The 19,389-nt window shown below is 27.3% G+C and overlaps 1 protein-coding gene across 6 annotated transcripts in view; it reads right to left on the minus strand.

Annotated features, from left to right (window-relative positions):
- LOC113555943 (nuclear factor 1 X-type) overlaps window positions 1–19,389 on the minus strand; it is a 142,827-nt gene that overhangs the window by 49,219 nt on the left and 74,219 nt on the right. For all 6 annotated transcript variants that reach the window (XM_026960580.2, XM_026960583.2, XM_026960581.1 and 3 more), the window contains exons 3-4: window positions 11,487–11,678; window positions 982–1,165 (exon numbers count right to left, since the gene is read on the minus strand). In XM_026960580.2, coding sequence (XP_026816381.1) covers window positions 982–1,165; window positions 11,487–11,678 — 376 coding nt within the window. The remainder of the gene's footprint in view (window positions 1–981; window positions 1,166–11,486; window positions 11,679–19,389) is intronic.

The following is a 19,389-nucleotide window of genomic DNA, read 5'->3' on the forward strand; positions in this document are numbered from 1 at the left end:
ATTAGCTGGCATGAAAACAAACTGTATATAATTCTGTAAGTAAATATATATATATATAAACGTAGAGAACTACATAAAAGTTATATGTTTAATATGTTTTATAACGTAAAAGGATATATTTATATACTTATTCATCTTATTATTTGTTAGATAAAAAAAAATAAATAGATTTTTTCAAAATAAATTTCATTATCCTGTATTTTATGATGGAGTTAATTTTTAATTTTTTTTTAAATAAATTATCATAAAAAATACAATAAAGAATTACTTAAATAAAAATTTAAGTATAGGTATTTTAAAATTTTAATTTTGATTTGAAGAATAGTTAAATTTATAGCTATCAATGAAAATATTTTTCAAAAATAATCATTTTAAAGTTTCACTTAATACTAAACTTTTTGATATCATCATATTTATACATAAGAATTAATTTTTTTATCCCAACTTAATTCAGTAATATTTAGGGCGTACCAGTAGACATATTTAGATAGTTTTTAGAACATACATAATTCTCTGCCTTAAATTAATAAGGTTTATCTACCGCAATTTTATACTATGATAAATACACTTAGGAACGTATTTAAAAAGGAAATGTGAAGTACCATTTACTCGAGTGACAAACGTTTAAGGGACTTAGGGATATTTAGATAGCAGTAATGTTCACAACATGTAAATCCATCGTCCACAGTTATTCGTCAATCAAGAGTCATAAACATTTTCAAAAATGTTTCAGTAAAACATTTTTTACGAAGGGGATAATAAATAAATAAGTGTCAAAAAAACTTTACCTAGGACGTAAAAACTTTAAATACGTCTCTGGATACACCCATAGTTGATAAAAATATTCGAAGTTGTAACACCTACATAATATAACCTCATATGGTTTTATCCCCAAAAATTCAATATATTATAATAGTTATTGATTGGATTATTGTTGTTATTATTATTACATAAAATTGCATTTAAATAAAACGCACTTACCGTGACTATTGATGTAATTGGCTAAGTACAAGTCCAACTCACGGACAGACACATTGATGTGGTAAGGATTCACGCATAGGCTGGGGTGTGTGCATTCCGGTGACTTTTCCAACCGTTCTCCATCTGTGCTTTCGAGAGGGATCGCTTTAAACAGTATCACCATGACAAGATCTAGCCGCCATACCTGTAAAACGCGGTGATTTGTCGGTTTTAACAGAATCATAAAAATATTATATAATGTCTATACACAAAATCATATTTAGGTAAGAACGGGTTAAGATTGCTGTTGTCTACTTAAACATATAACATACTAAGAGTACGATATTTATCACTGTATTGCTATGTTATGTGTTAATACTAAACATACACGACCGATTAAACGGATAAGACACCACCTACGTATAGTATATATAATAGACAAAACAAAAAATTATACTACAATCATATAATTCTTTATTATTATTTATTTTATTTTTATTTTATATTTATTCATATATTATATTATTATATAAAAATATCGCATACATACATCAAGTCTAAACATTTGGTTCGTACGTCAAAATATAATTTTACTGTTTGCTTATTTTTTATTCATAGAATAACAAAAGTATCTAAATTTGAAATATTAAAATTAAAATTTACAGCAATCCTTTTTATAGAGATTAAAAAATATCGATACATATATTTTTACCACCTTAGGCTATTTCATAAACATCCTAAATAAAATTAATATACAGAAGTCATTGCTGAAAGAGAAACATAAATCACAAACGGATAATTTTCGGTTTGTATTCAGAGTTTAATTGTTGATACACTTTGAAAAAATATACATATTTGTTGTGTATAGCAGTAGCATTCATAGTCGTAGATGTTTTGGGAGAGGGCATTAAGATAATATACGTTTTCACGAATTGTGAACCATCGAAAAAATATTACGCTTCGTTTGTATTTATATTATTATATTATGATATCTATTAGTTATTTCCAGCCATTATCATTAATCTTAGTTTTCAACAGTGCGTATCAATGTAATTCGTGTACAAACGAAACGAATTGGAGGTAATTAAGTTAAAAACAAATATACCTGAAATAAACTTTTCAGCGACAGAAAATATAATACGTATATGTTATGCATATCCGAAATAACATACTTGTATTAAAATTAAAATCTCTAACAATGATATTATGATAATAAATTAATCCTTTATAGTTTAAAAATGTTAACATTTATAAAAATAATGATGTATAAGGTTCTTAATTTCTTAAAACCAACATTTTCAAATTATAATAATTATAAAATATTTGACTTGTGAAATTTTACCAATAACTCAAAATCACGTTTGAAATAAAACATCGTATTAAAAAAACTTCATACTCATATGAAGGATATGAGACTGATTTCAATGTTTGATTAATATTCACTATTTAATAATCATTTTATTTCACCATATTAATAAAATATCCATCCAATTTAACATGAAAATGTGTAAGTATTGTTCTTCGCATATCAGGTTACCTATAAAATGTAACAAATAATGATGTACAATAGTTGTGAACAGTGTTTAAAGACAATTAAATTGTGTACATGTAATTTAATTCTTACATTGTTTTAATTATATTGCATCTATCTAATTTCTATATTACTAAATATTCATATATTATCGATGATTTTGAAAATATACATTCATATAAATATGACAGTAGTAAATAAAAAATAACAGGTAATATTATTGTATAATATAATGGATTTTTACGATATTTTAAAATTGTACAGTTACACAAGAAAATAAAATAAAATCACAACCATGAAAAATGCGGAATATGGGTTGGATGTAATATATTATAATATTGTGTTTATTTCGTTATGCGAAATTATAATAAAAATAAATATATTATTAAGTATGAACGTTTATGAACGTATGACGGTATTTTTCTATTTTTTTATACGGAACACCTACGATATAAACATGATAACTTTACATGTGTATACATAATATATACATATTACACACACACACACACACACACACACACATGATATATACACTCAAAACCCAGCAGGAGCGATACGTTTTGCAAAATTAAATAAATTCTTATACGACAACCCGAACGCTATGGACAATTATATAATAATATACGGTGCTGGTAGTGGTCACAATCGTTAAGTTTCAATTTCAGATTTTCTAAATTACTTCCTATACAGCTACATCGAACTTGCAACGTCATACTTAATACTTACATAATTCATCCATAGATAGTATGGTACCTATGTGAAGCGTATATAGAGTGATCACCTGTTATGCTGAGTACTTATCCACATTTTTCTTATAATAATGAACTATTATTTTTAATTTTAAGTTTTTGAATTTTGAAGTATACTTAATTATAAGACCGAATTTTTAAATAAAAAAAAAAAGTTAAAAACAATATTTATGTATCCGATCCTAAATTTAAACGAGTAGTTTTTGAATTATTTAACATTGTGTACTAAAGATATAATATGATTGGAAATATGGATACTAGTGGATACGATAATTTGAAAATTATAGTAATTAATATTAATTCATCTGCTACATTTTAAAATCAATAATATAATTAAGTAATAGTTTAATAAATACCGGACGTAATATTACATCTATTTTATATTTTATATTTTTTAAGACAATTATCTATAATAGGTATATATAATTTAATAACTCGGAAATTGCTCTTGTTAAAATTTTGATTTAGATATATAAAAACTTTTCAAAACATCATCAAGAACATTTAGTTCTCATTTTAAAATAAAATGTTTGTATAGCTATTCAAAGTAGAACTCTCTTTAAATGGTATAAAAATTTAAGTAATTGAAAATACAGTCTTTAAATATACTTACAGGTTCAAAAAATAAAAATTTCAATAAATTCGTTATAAGATAAAATGGGAGGTTGTCATGCTTTGTGAATCATTCTGTATACATATTTATTGATATTGGCTGTATACGGTTTTTATTTCGAATCGCGACCAAACCACGCGTAGTTTACCAGGAACATCAATATTGTAATATTATTTCACTTATGTACCGTAAATAAAAGAATAATAAAAAATAATAATGATGTGGCCGGCGTGCGGTATTTCCGTTCGTATTATAATATATATATATATATATATATATAAATATTTATATACTGTACACACGGTTGCGGGTCGGTGAAATAAAAATTGTATTTCACAATCAGTGTAACACTAAAATGTAATGGACAATAAATTTCGCTAATTGGATGCGACAGACACCTCGTTGGTTCGTAAATTAGCAGGCCACCTTCGATGTATTTCTTTCTCCCGAAGGCACATGCGTACACACACACACACACACACACACACACACACACACACACACACACACACACACACACACACACACACACACACATACATATAAGTTCATAAGACTAGTGAACTCTGTTTGGTTTCAGTGTGGAGATATCGGAGAGGCAGAAGACGAGCCGACCAGAGATTGAAAAATGTATTATATAATTAGTTATTGTATTTTTAAACTGATTATTGCAACACGTAAATACAATAACATTGCGGCAATAATGAGTATCGGATTCAAAATTAACATTTTATAATGAGATCGGACGGATAAGATTGAGTGCAATCAAACCCAGAAAATGTGTTCCGCCAGTAAGATTTATAGTAGACGACAATAATGTATAAATATATATATATATATATGAGTGAGTGTGTTGTATTTAAATCACGGTTTTAATTGACATTTCTTTTGACTGTGTGTTATATAGCTGTTTAGCTATAGCTAGTATATAGTTTTAGAGCTGTTATTCGGTTTTGTCATCCGGTGGTTAGCTGCATTAGCTGTATATTATAAGTATAAATACTTTGGCGTGTGTATTTAATCGGAGATTTACGATATATTTTTTTTTTCATCGCACATTTGGATAACGCTATATAAATCGGTTTAAATAATGTTATATCTACGAAATATATACCATAATCATTTTTTAGCACCATTGTTTTCTTCAACAGTTCGTTTCGTGTTATTTGTAGCTAGTTGAATAGTATTATAGGAACATTTTTTTAGTGTACCTATTCATTTTATTAGTTATGTTTCAAAAATTACTAATTTTTCCGATTTTTCACGAAATATCGATGCTGAGATTTATAATGTGGTGCAGCAAGATTGCTTTATTGTACCAATAATATTATTTAAGGTAGAGTAGGTATATAATCATATATTTTTCTCATTTCAATATTTATTAAAATTGATTTGTATTGGTGCAAGTCCATAGTGCCGGAATACATAAATTTGATATTACATAGAACAAACAATTGCGAATTCTATACTACATTATTGAATGAGATAAAAGTTTCAAAATAATCACGTGATTACGTAATAAAATCACACACATACACACGCGCCTAACTATGGAGATTAGGTACATATTTATAGTAACAAGTTACAAGTATGCTAACTGGATTATATTATATTGCATTGTAATTAAACCGCGTTTGTTTCGCATCCGACGCGCCGTTATTCATGGGTCTCAAAATAATGATAAACAACAGTGGCTTTAATAGGTATTACTCATCGTCGTAGTCGTCGTACCCGTACAGATATTATATTCGATTACATATATCTCGTGTGCGTAGGTGTATACAGCTTCCGATGAACTAAATATTATGCAGTCAACAGTGTAGAACAGAAACTGGTAAAAATTTAATAAAAACGAAACCGACCGACATATAGTATAGGCACCGCGAAGACGACCACGCAACGAGCGTCTTTTTGATTTATACGCGTTATACCGTGTCAACGAAAGCAAAACAATATACATAACGCTCATACGCGCAGTGCCACTATATATATATATATATTGGTTCCTACGACGTATAACCTACTACAACGGCGGCATGATATTGTAAACCGAAAACGTCACGTTGTCGGGAGACGTGTTTTTTTATGTATATGTGTTTTTTTTCTTTTCGAATATATTATGGGTAGTTGTTACATGTTACACGTACCTATAATGCGTACACGAGTGTGTATAGGTATGGGTTACTCGATAATACGTCTCTCCGTTACAGTGTAGTTTGCTATACTCGGGGTTAATAAAATAACGCACAGAAGAGGACGTAAGCTATATCTGACGCGTATGATGGCGAAGACGATGTATCTACATCAAACGCGTATTATAATATACCTACGTACCAGTGTATATATTATTGTACGGGCACCTGATTTATTACTATCGGATTCGATTTACGACCGGAATTTCTGCACCTGCACACAATGTGTGCCACACATTACACTATGTTGTTATTATTATTATAAGTATTATAATATTTAAGCGTGTTATATTATAATATTATTATATATGTATAACCAGTGGTGTATTTGAAGCTTGAAAAATGATATGAAAGGCATAGGCGCAATATGAAGGGGGCTTGGGTGTGATCAGCACCCCCAATTTTGAAATTAATACCAGAAAATTGTTCATGTTAGTTTAGGTTTTAATAGTAACAAGTATCAATAACCTTAAGATAACATTATAAAAAAAGATAGGAGCTTCAGCACTCTCAGTTTTTTTTATTGAAATTGCGCCCCTGACGAGAGAGGAAGAGAGAAACAATAATTTATTTTCTAAATGTTCTAATACAACTCTCGATACGAAGTGCTATCGCTCGAATTAATCAACTTATTGATTTTTTTTTTTTAAATAGTAATATTAGTTTTAATTTACTTAATGCTAATTCGATGCACAAGTACTTCACTGCATACACTATGGAATGTTTTTGTAGTACCATCACGAGTATTATTTTATTTATTGTACAGTACATCCAAAAATTAAAAATAGTACATAGTATGTTTTTAATTACTATAAATGGCTTAATGAATGAAAAAAATGTTAAGATAAACTTCTATTAGGTTATACATTTAATTTAGAGTAGATTCATTCTCATGAAACGGTTGTTATTAAACCAATCTTAGAATAATTCAAGTTACTTACTAATTCTAGTTATAAACTTGGATTAAGAAACGCATTTGAGAACATTTTACAAGTTGATACGCTGAAGTTAATTATTATAATAATAATATACTTGATAATAATATCGCGATTTACCGGTAAACCTCACATTATATTATATTAAAACTATTGTTCTAAATAATATACAAAACTACTTAATTAGAATTATTAAGGTCGGGGGTAGTATCAGATATTTTTATCAAAATAATAACAGACATTAATATAAACGAACATTATTAATTTATCGTATAGAGAAGTTATTTTTAATTATTAAAAATTATCGCGTCAGAATATGTAATGCAAAAGAATCTGATTTTTATGAACCTGACATATTGTTCCTGTTTTTATCTTTTCACGAGTATGGTTATTTTTTTAATCCATTTCAAATATTAAAATTATGATCAGACGGCGTAGTAGGTAGGCTATACGAGTGCGTCACTGTCGCAGGTCTACTTTTCCAGTAGTTAAAAACGGTTTTGGATGTGGCGAGTTATTATCATTATTCATTAGTATTATTTATTATTTTATTTCTATATTATTAATATTACTAATTTGATACTAAGTAACAAAACTATCTGTATTGGTCTGGTATTTTTGAAATTCAATTTAGTTTGTCAAACATAATTAATTCGAATTCCATTACATATTATTGAATATTTATTGCATTATAATCACTTAATTTAATAATCACATATTTTATATTAAAATATACACCCGAACAAATAAATAATAGAAAATGTACGTTTGTTTATATTCATTGGCCATTTACATATTTTTCTATAAAAGGTTTGAAATAATTAAAATGTATACGAGTTTAAGATAATTTATTCAAATAATACGAACAAAAAAAAAAAAAATAGAAATACGAATAAGAGTAGGTAATTAATATTGCAAAATTAATACATAATAATTTTGTTATATACTATGCCCATCCGACCGACAAGACAGGTTTGACGAAGGGAAAAAAATGTTGACTTAACCTAAACGAATAACAATCATGCGTGTGGCTCAAGGAAACTAAATAAAACTTCAATGTTTATTCGTCGTTATATTTTGTTGAAACTTATCATAAACGCAAAAAATATTTCAGTTGCGTTTAATCACTTGGGCATTAAAATAAAATACAATTACGTTGGATCGTAACGATGTAGTCGTATAACGAATAATTATATCATTGTAATGTGAAACATCTTTTTTCTAATGATATTCCCCTTCCCTCACCTAATCACTTTGAATGCACTGTCTCCTTCGTCATCATCCTGGTGTAATGACTGAGGACGTGTCGCATGCGCACGGAGGAAGGAAACAGACCGAACACGATGTTTTAAATACGGCGTGGGTATCGGTTGAGACGACGACGACGGCAACGACGTGCTCGCTAGGTCGTCCAGCGTGTGTTTTTGTGAGAACTGAACACGTTGGCGGCGGCGATGGCATGGCACGTGAACTGAATGTGTAAAAAGTGTCGACTACGAATAACGATAAAAAAAAATACGGCGGTACCTACAAGGCGACGTGATGTGGGAAAGGCAGTAGTAGTCTGCCGTCGGTTTTAATCTGAGCGGTTTCTACCCTATATATAAAGCATATGGATATTTTTATTAAATCGTCAATTAGGTGCAGGGATATTTTGACGACAAATCAAACGTTTTCAAAAACCAAAAATAAATCCGAAATAAGAAAATATTTTTCGTCACAAATAATCGCTAAAACAAAGTAAAAACATTATACAATTTGCGGTACTTTAATATTATGACATAAATGATACACTGTACTTGATAAATAAATTTGATATAAACATATTTAAATACATCTGTAATCTATTGTTATTTTGTGAATTTAATATTGGTACCACTAAATACATTTTATATTTTGAATAGTTTTTATTCCAAAAACCTTTTTTAGGTTTTGTCATGGGATACGCATTTATTTTATTTATTTTAATTACCTACAGAATGAAAACAAATAATAAGATGTAACTACACTTAAAATTCGAAATAAAAATACGACTATGAATGTGTGTATCAACATATAAAATTAATCTTATGTTTGGCAATACCTCGCCCGCAAAAGATATTACATTATTATTCAGTATTGTAAACAATGAGCTGACGTATAAAATTGTGTGTATTAGGACACTGCAGTACGCATTTTAATGACAACATTAAAACATTTACAACAATGTAAAACTGCTATTCTTGTTTAACGAATCATAGGTACTTAATAATTATAATAATATAACATGAATCATTCTATTTTAGTTAGATACCTACACTATACCTAGTCAAACTTTATAATGTAAACTTTATAGTGTATACACAAATAATAAATACTATATTATGTAAATCATATTATACTTGAATTGGTTTTTATTGACTAAAGGTATACTTTATAGTAAATATAGTCACTGTACCTTAAAATAAAGCTTATTTTGGAAAAAGTCTTTATAAAATATCTCGTATGTATTTATTTTTATAGAACAACTGATTTTATTTTAAATTTTATGTTATAAACTATTATTTTACGAATAAAAATATTAGATGTAATTAAGGATAACAGAAATAGTAAAGTTATTGTCGTATAAATAATTTATATATATATATATATATATATATATAATTGATATTAGTTTAATGAATGGCTGTAGAAAGGGTGTCTCACGTCGTAAGTAAGGTTGTACTATTATAGGTACTGACATTTAAAATATTAATAATATTTATTTTTAAATATTTAATATTAATATCCTTTACCACCGCAAAAATTACAACTAAACTATGCGCGTAGTGTCTATATTATAAAATGTGTAACGATAATTATATTATATAACATAAATAAACAATAAATGCGTTGCCAGATTTTACATTCTATATAATTGTGCCGATTTGTCATGGTCACCGCTTCTCGTTGCTTCCGGGGATAAAATAAAGAACTACGGTTAGTTTCAAATTTAGAATGCGTCATAAACAGAGTTGCTTTTTCAATAACTTTAATGAGCTTTTTATATCGAATTGTAATACCTTATCAAATATACCTATTGTGTCAATTTGATTGCCTATTATTTATTAAAATTAAAAAAATATTTCAAATTTAAGATACTCAAGAGTCCTGAACATTATACATAATATATTATAGTTAGTACGAAAAGTAAATTTAATATAAAATACTATTTGGTACCTAATTATCCTAATTTGTTTTTTAATTTTGATTTTAACGAACAATATTTTAGTATATAATATTATATATATTATTTCATAATATATATCAATGATCACGTTCAATAAACAAGTTTCACATTGCACTAAGCTTCCAGATTATATACTTGGGATTTTATGTAAAAATAATAATTCTAATTTCAAAATGTTTAATTGGTTTCAAAAATATTTAATGTCCTATTGATTATATATGTTTATGTAAAATATTTTCATTTTGATTATACTGTTAAATGACTTACTAAGTTCTAAATATAATATTATCATTTTATTCTAGGGCACTTAAATTGATTGAATATGAAAAAGAAATAAAACGAAATTGATCGCAGCTTTCCTAAATATTATAAATATAAATCTTAGTACAATTGTATGGTAGGTATATTGAAAAAAGTCAAAAAGACATAATACATACTTCAATAAAATTAAAGTTAATAAATAAACATATTTCGAAATTTATCAACTATACGATAAAAGTAATAAGATTGTACAATTTTTAATTGTCTAAGTACCTTATCATCAATTCGAGTAATAAGCACATGAAAAATCACATGCAAAATATAGATACGTTTTGTTAATGCGATAGAAAAATTAAATAAAAACATAATATATTATGTGTTAATAATTAGAAAATTGTTAAAATAAAACAGAGTTATTGATAATCAATAGAAACCATTTTCATTTAAAGGGTTAGTTTATTATTCGTATATTATATCCGTTTACAAAATTGATTCGTAAAAAAGTTCCAGGTTTCTTTTTATTTTGTACTTAATTTACGATCAATTATATTTAAGACGTGCGTTTATTGTTTTACAATTCGACACATTTTATTGTTAATTGCAATGTTATTAAGATTATATGTATGCTTACATAATAATATATTATACTTTGAAAAAACATACTAAATACAAGACACTGAGATTATTTATAATACTATGCCATTTAAGAATAATTAAGTGATAATTTGTATTATAATTGTATGAATATTGTAGATTTCAGTAACTTTCTGATAAAAGAAGCTACTGTAAATACAAATTATTAAAAATTTTAAAAATGTTGAGCATAATAATATATTATAACCGTCTGCAAATGTATATGTTCACGTCATTTTTCGTGATGTTTGAATTATAACAAATCAATCAGATCCCTTGAATCCGACTGTTATGCATAATTGTATTGTTATTGTTTTACGGTACACGGTATACTTACTTATACTTTGTGTTATATAATAATATATTAATAATATTGTAGGATGCAACCAAAATGAATATACCTTATCGGCTTGTCGGAGACAATCGATGCGCCGCATTTTGCCCTTTTGGTCGGGATTGGACAGCACGCACATAGCCGGTTTTTTGCCAGTTATGCTCAGCACAAAATCCTCCCGGCATTCCTGAGTTATGTCTTTCCGAAGCTTTCCTAAAAGCCGAGACGCCCATTTCTGTTTTACCTCGGGTTTTTCGTTCTGCAACAATGCAAAAATTGCGGAAATCCATTAAACGTACATACATACATACATATTACATTTATATGTGTATATATATATTTATTATAGATATGCGACTATATATACCCGATAAGTTTTCGGTACATTAAGTTTCTTTGCGGTAAAATAAAAATTACCTTCATACGCACGCATTATGCGTGTTTATTAAGCTTTCGTGCATTCGTGAGTGAATGTGTGTGTGTGTGTATGCATGTGAGCGTATTTATAATATAATAATATATTGTCGTGTATAGTATATTTAATATTTATAGCCGATATCCAATAGTCGAGTGCACAATGTTTGAAACATACTATCGATAATATATTATAATTTTTTATTGTGTCGGAATATCGATTTTGGTTTGTGATAACGGTGGTAACGGATGCAAGTAAGTATATTAGTATATATAACATATACACGTAACTGTACAGTTTAAAGGATACGTGAGTATAATATTATATAATTATATACAAAATTATTTATTTATAGTTTCACAGTTATCTGGTTGAATGTCACTTGCGTCCATCAAAAATATTATTATATCTCCATATTATGACGATAGGTAAAACGCGAGTTATTATTTTACCGAATCATTAACTATATAATGCATCAATATAGGTTGCTTGTGTCACGAAGTTAACCAAAATATATATAAATTCGTGTCCAATACTTTCTTATGGATAGTACAATGAGTGCCACAATAGATATCGAAAAAGTTATAACAATGGCCAAACAAAAATAATGTAATTGAATGAAATATATAAAACTACATTCTAATAATATAAATATACTTATGCTACTACCGTCTTAAATTCTTTGTTGTTATAAATCTATAAAAATTATAATTTTTTTTAACTAATTTAATTTAATTTTATAAATATAATACACGCAATTATATTAATTTAAGAAAGTTTTGTTACCTAACAATTTTTATATTTTAAATTAATTTTTTACTTTAAAATGTTATTTAGATATAGGTACTATTACGTATATTATCTATTTATTATTTTTAATGCAAATAATAATTACGTTTATAAGTTATAACTTAAAATCTACTTAACTTAAAGTTATAAGCTCGACAAAGTTATTGTAGTATATGATCAGAAATACGTTATTCTTCAATATTTTACTGAATACAAATAATAATAATATATGTACGCCGTATACTTATTATTAGGATCATCTTAGTGCGATGAAAATACATTAAATTATTATCTATTAAATGATATAAAAACTAGGAGTCAATTATTAATTACTTATTACTAATAATTTATTAGGTATAATTATTGTACTATTAAATAGTTGTTTGTATAAATAAATAAAAAGTAACTTAATTAAAGTTAAATTATTTTAAACATTTCCACTGTTTATTATGTATTATTATCTGCAGAGAACTGTACGCAATCGATAAAAATTAATATTAAAATAATACATCAAAACACTATTAGAAATTGAAAAAAATAATTTTTATAAAAATACCCATATAATATAATAACATTTAATATGACAATATATACGATCAAGAAATTTGTAATTTAAATTGTATAGAACTACTCGTGTTGTGTTTATAAATATATTATATCTACATATTTCGTACGTATATTATATATACAGGTATAATATATAATATACGGTCGTATTTTGAATTTGTTTTCATTATTATTTCAAACAGCCTAACCTAACATGTCCAAGAATATTAAAGAAGTTTTTTCGTAGGTTGATTTATTATTTATATTTTATAAATTGTAATATTATTATAATATAGGTTCAGCACATGGTCCACATTACATACTACTGCACGTAGCTCGGATTTTTTTGTACACCGTGAACAAATTGAAAAAATCACACACACAGCACAATCCTATGTACAAGGGATCCATTCAAGTGTAATTATTTTGAAACATCTTACCATTATTTAATAACAATTTAATAAAAATTAAAAAATGATAGAAAATGGAATTTTAAAAATGTTGTTTTAACAATTTTAATAACATCAACGTATATAAAAATAGAATTTTCAAATCAAAAAGTAAAAACACAAAAAATTATGTGTAAACACTTAAATGGATCATCGTCTACATATTGTAATTTACTACCAGTTCACCAGTATCTGTCTGACTTGAATGATTTGGGGTTAGCGGCATAGAGATTTTCTGTTGCAGCCGGCCTAACGTGCAGTACTGCAGCACATAATCATAAACGTATTAAATATAATATGTATAAAATAGATGCAAAATAGGTCGTTGATGCAGTGTTAAAATATGATATTAACAGAAAAGCAATTTTCGAATGATCAGATTAATTTTCCATGTAACAAATGTCAAAAATATTTTTTGGCTTATTAATGTGGACAATGACTATACTTATAATAAGTATATGAATTTGAATGGAATAATAATAATGATATATGATTAATGTTATAGCTCAGAGAATACGGTTTAGAATATTTTTACGGGCGTTATGAGGTTCATAAATAATATTTACATCGTTTCAAATATAGATAAGCCGTCGACCGCTGAATTCTAATAAATTCTGATACCGGTTTCGATGGTAACTTTTCGTGCGCGAACGCATCCGTCGGCGAATTCGGTGAGGGTTCTGAGCCGGAGCGAGGTCTACCGTGCGTAATTTTTTTTTTTTTTTGAAAAATTTAAAGTGTAATAAATATCCAAACTGTCTATGTATAAGGTCTAACTCACCGGTTTTCGTGTATAGAAGAGAGAATAAAAATATAATCTTTATAAAACAGCTTCGTTTTTTTTTTTTTATAATCCAATCAACTGTCATCTACATTTTGTCATAGGTAGGAACACTTATTTTAATATATCCATCTAGTATAAATACTGAAATTCCTCGTTTTTAATCGAAATGCGTGAATACTATAGAAGAAAAAATAATTGTTTAATAAATGTAAAATTATTATGTTTTTTTTCGCAAAAGTTTATTGAACATAACTTTAGCGAATAATAAAAAATAATTTATTCCTAAAATAATTGAAGACACCGTCTCATTTGTATAGGTACAATTACCTTGTTACATCCAATGCTAAAAAATGGTATTTAAAATTTGTTATTGAATATAATTATTTAATAGTGACAAGATTATTTAAATACCAGTAACTATTAAAATACTATACAAAACCAGTGTTAAGTATCGGAAGAAACTTTTTTAAGCAATATAAATATTGTTTTTTATCTGTTTAAAATATTTTTGTATAATTTTATTTATTTAATTCATGTTTTTAATTTCTAAACAGGCTATTGCTGGGTCACAACTCTTACAATAAAATTGGTATATTTGATATGTGTACCTACTATCACAATTTACTATGTTGAACCTGGTTACGAATTTAAATTTGTTCCGTTAGGTGTATGTATGGATAAATTTGAAATTATATTATTCAAATCCCTAGTAGAAAAATTATTTTATTAGCTGAGTAGTATCTTAAATATTCTATAATGCTTAATTTATTCATTGATCCTTAGTTTATATTAAAGTACATGTTTATAATAAGCTTGTAATACTTGACTTAATAATGGTATACCCATTTCATATAAAATTATTATCGTAAGTATAGAGCCGATTCAAACGGTAAACAAAGCTTCTCGTTCTCATATATATAATAATGAATAGTAAATAGTATAATAACAGTAGATGAAATTTACCTATTATTTTACAACTCATTTTTTTAAATTTTTTTATATATTTAAATTTTTTCATAATAAATTTAACTTTTTTTTATCCTCTTTTATTGGAAAGAAGTATTAAACCAACGTCCAACACAATATAGAAAGTTAAAAACATTCTAAAGCAATGACGACTTACTTAACCATTTTTTTTTTTTTTTTTATAGTATATTATTAACACCGTAAAACAACCATATATAATGCACACATATTATATCGTAGTTGTACATTTATAAAAGAGAGAAATGTGTAGGTAACCACAATATAACGGAGGAAAAGTGTTTCCGAGGGTGTCCTCGAGACTATACTTTACCAAAATAACAGAATCCACTTGTTTTATGAGTAATTAATTACGGTAAATTTACGTACATATTTTCTTGACAAGTAATTAGAAAAAATGTACGTACATGTTACATCTCTAACATACACATCCGATACCCCAAGTATTCTCCTAGGTCTTGCGCATATACTAAAATATAATACGTACCTATACATACGATTGACTTCCCGCACGTGCACATCCGTTTGTTTATGTCCATGAACCTATTATGTATGTTTGTATCTGTATGGCTTATTTAAATTTAAAACGTACAGGTGAACAATATTACCATAATAAAACGAGTTTTGGAAGAAGCGTACGATTTCGTAATACCGCGATTAGGATTCATTACGTAATTCGATAATAGGTATAGCTTATTATGTCGTAATTATAATATGGACCTACTGTCACCTGTATACATTATTATTTATCATTAGTATTACGCACCGTTCAACACAATAATAATATAAATAAAATATAATTTATAAAAATAATAAAATATCGTATTATCGCGTATTAATGTAATATTATGTGTAACATGGAAAGCTGTTGGCCTAATGATCGTATAAGAATTCATCAATAGACTATGAAATATGGACCGTACGTCGATTTATGTAATAAAATGACAATATAGATAATTTTAAGCATAGGTAGGGATGTTCCATATACCTAGTGGCGTAATCAAGATTTACGATTAACGGGGATGAGTGAGTTGAAGAACTGCTTATACAATATCATAGAACACAAAAACAACCATGGGTAATACTAAGCCCAAAACCCGTCTCTGATGCGATGACACTATACATATCTTATATAAATGCAGAAGTGTATATTTACCGATTACTCTACCCCTAGTCATCCTATATACTTTATGTCCCACGCAAATAATACACCGCGTTGATGCGTGCATTGGCATGTGCAAAACCTATTGTTTAGAAATGTAAATTTCTTTGTAAGGTGTGGAAAACTATTTTTATTTTCTATTGATATGTTATCACGTTATAACATTATTTGATATTTGCCACACGCAATCCGTCACATTATTCATAATCATTTATGGGTAACTCGCAGGCGTTGTAAAACTCTATTTTTGTTGCGCAATTCGTTTTCAATTGTGTAAAAAAAAAAATACGAATATTCCTTTAGTATTATTTAGATTTAAACAGGACCTGAACGTATAACAATAACTATGCGAGTCAACAATAATATAATCATATATGAAATAATATATTATATTGTGTATTGTGCGAGTTTAATCAACAACGGTCTCCGAGCACGTTCTCTTGAAGATTAAACTACCTAAAGTGTAATACACGTAGGTACGATGACTACTGACGTGCGTAATTATACGAAGTAGTCTAGCCACAGCCGATGGTAAAAAGCCGAAAAACTGATAATTGTCTCTATAGAAGGAATATGTGTATAATAATAATAATAATAATAACAATAAAAAAACAGATTGTCATGCTAGTATATATAATTGTTATAATTATCGCGTATGGAGTAAAACGTATAATCTGACGAGAACGTAAAGATGAGATTACGATATTATCACTGTGATTACCCCAAGTGTTATCGTTGTTATTATTATTGTTATCATAATATCGCCTCGTCTAGACGACGCTTTGTTTGAACACCGTTTTCCGCGCGTGACCGTACGTGCGTATATTCTGTATAATATTATTATACATACATTGCGTATAATGCGTTTTATGCTCAAACCACAGTTTAGATTTAATTAGACCAGTAGTTCTCAAACTGTTCTAGTTTGGAGCACTAGTATTCCAAAGGGGTGATATCTTGGGGATCCACGGAAATATCCAGATTAAATAAGATTATAATATATTATATTATGTTACATTTATATTTAGATATAATAACTAAATTTTAACCGAACCACCAAAAAATAATAATCTTAAGTTGACGAGATCAATGATCACCCTCAACTATAAAATAATATGTTCGGTCGTCTTTCTTGCTAGTTTAAAAAAATATAAAATTTCCATCCAACGAACATACTGATACTACTGTAAGTATAAAAATAAAATATATAGGTAAAAAGTTTCATAATTCTTTGTTTATACTTTTCATAATTATTCTCCATAGTTCGTTTTATGCATAGCTGAATTATTTCTAATATAGTCCTAATGTTTTTTTTTTTTTTGTACTTACTGAATCACATATTATGCGAACACATACACGTTGTATATATGTGATGAGAAAGCCATCAGATTACCACTATGCCTCTTAACTATAGATGCTACTCTGGTGTGTAAAATAATTTTTACCGTCTATAAAAACGATTTACCGCTAAAAAAATATAGCTCACATTGCTTTTATCTTAAAGTCGATTGCTCCATTACGCAAAGAGTACGGTTGAGTTTTCGACAAACAAGTATGTCTTATGTATAACTATGGAAGAACCGTAAGTAACCGCTTTTTAAAAAACATTAAACATGCCGATTGTATATTCTATTAAAGTCTCAAATCAACAGTAATACTACAAGAATAAAAAAAGCTTATAACACAACGTTGTCACACAATAAACGCATGGGATTTAAGATAACATGACGGCGGTGGCTAAATTATAAATGACACGTCGAACAACTGATTTCACGAGTGATTTTGTGAAGGAATAAAAATCCACAAAGAGGGAGCAAAAGCTTCACACCCTTTTATATTATCTGGCTATTAGACCAAATTGTTGTCAGGTACCTTAATGTACATAGTAAATATAACCCCTCTTGGGATTGGTCTCTTGACGGATGTGTAACAAATTAGGGATGCCTTGTTCAGTAAAGTTGTGGGCTCACAGCCGTCTGATTTTTTACAAAAGGAGAGGGGTTATAAATAAAAACAATCATTCCCCTACAAACTCACGAACATGTCACGCCACCGCTACGTATAATAAACATTAAAAAGCAAACAATTTACGACTTTTTCGTGGTAAAAAACAAGACCCTTAAAAAAAAAAAACAATAATATGAGTATGTGTTTTTTATTTATTTTAAAGGATAAAAGGGAAAAATTCATATGGGGGTCATGATTTCATATATAACAATAACATACTTTAATATAATATTTATTAATTATTAATTTGTTCAAATAATATAATATACGTTTTATGAAACTTGAAACATAGTAATACGTAATATACGTAATAAATATATATATATATATATAATAAATATAAATAAATATACATTTAATATATGTAATTAAATAATTATTTTCAATGCTAAACTCTCCAAACCAAATACGATTATTAAATTTGTTTTATACAGAGGTTGTCATAATGATTACATTTTTTATATTTTGTTATTTCTGCAGCCAATTTAATACTTTATTTTTAAAGATATTGAGATAATTTCTATTTTCAATATTTATATTATTTGGGTGGTGTATACAATATTTTTGAACTAATATGTATAACAAATAGAAATATAACAATCACTGACGACAATTTATTAGAAACCTGTAACAAGGTGATAATTTTATAATTAAAATTATATTTTCTGTGTAATCCCGTTATCACGCACTCTTTGTGGGGTTAAACTTGAAACGTGCAGATTTAACAGTGAACGCTCACACTATATATACAGTCATATATGAGTATTAATAATAATAATATTATACCACAGTCGATATTACGATTTTTTCGTAATATGTAGTAATGTAGTTACA

This window comes from Rhopalosiphum maidis, chromosome 3 (assembly GCF_003676215.2).
Source record: "Rhopalosiphum maidis isolate BTI-1 chromosome 3, ASM367621v3, whole genome shotgun sequence".
NCBI lineage: Eukaryota > Metazoa > Arthropoda > Insecta > Hemiptera > Aphididae > Rhopalosiphum > Rhopalosiphum maidis.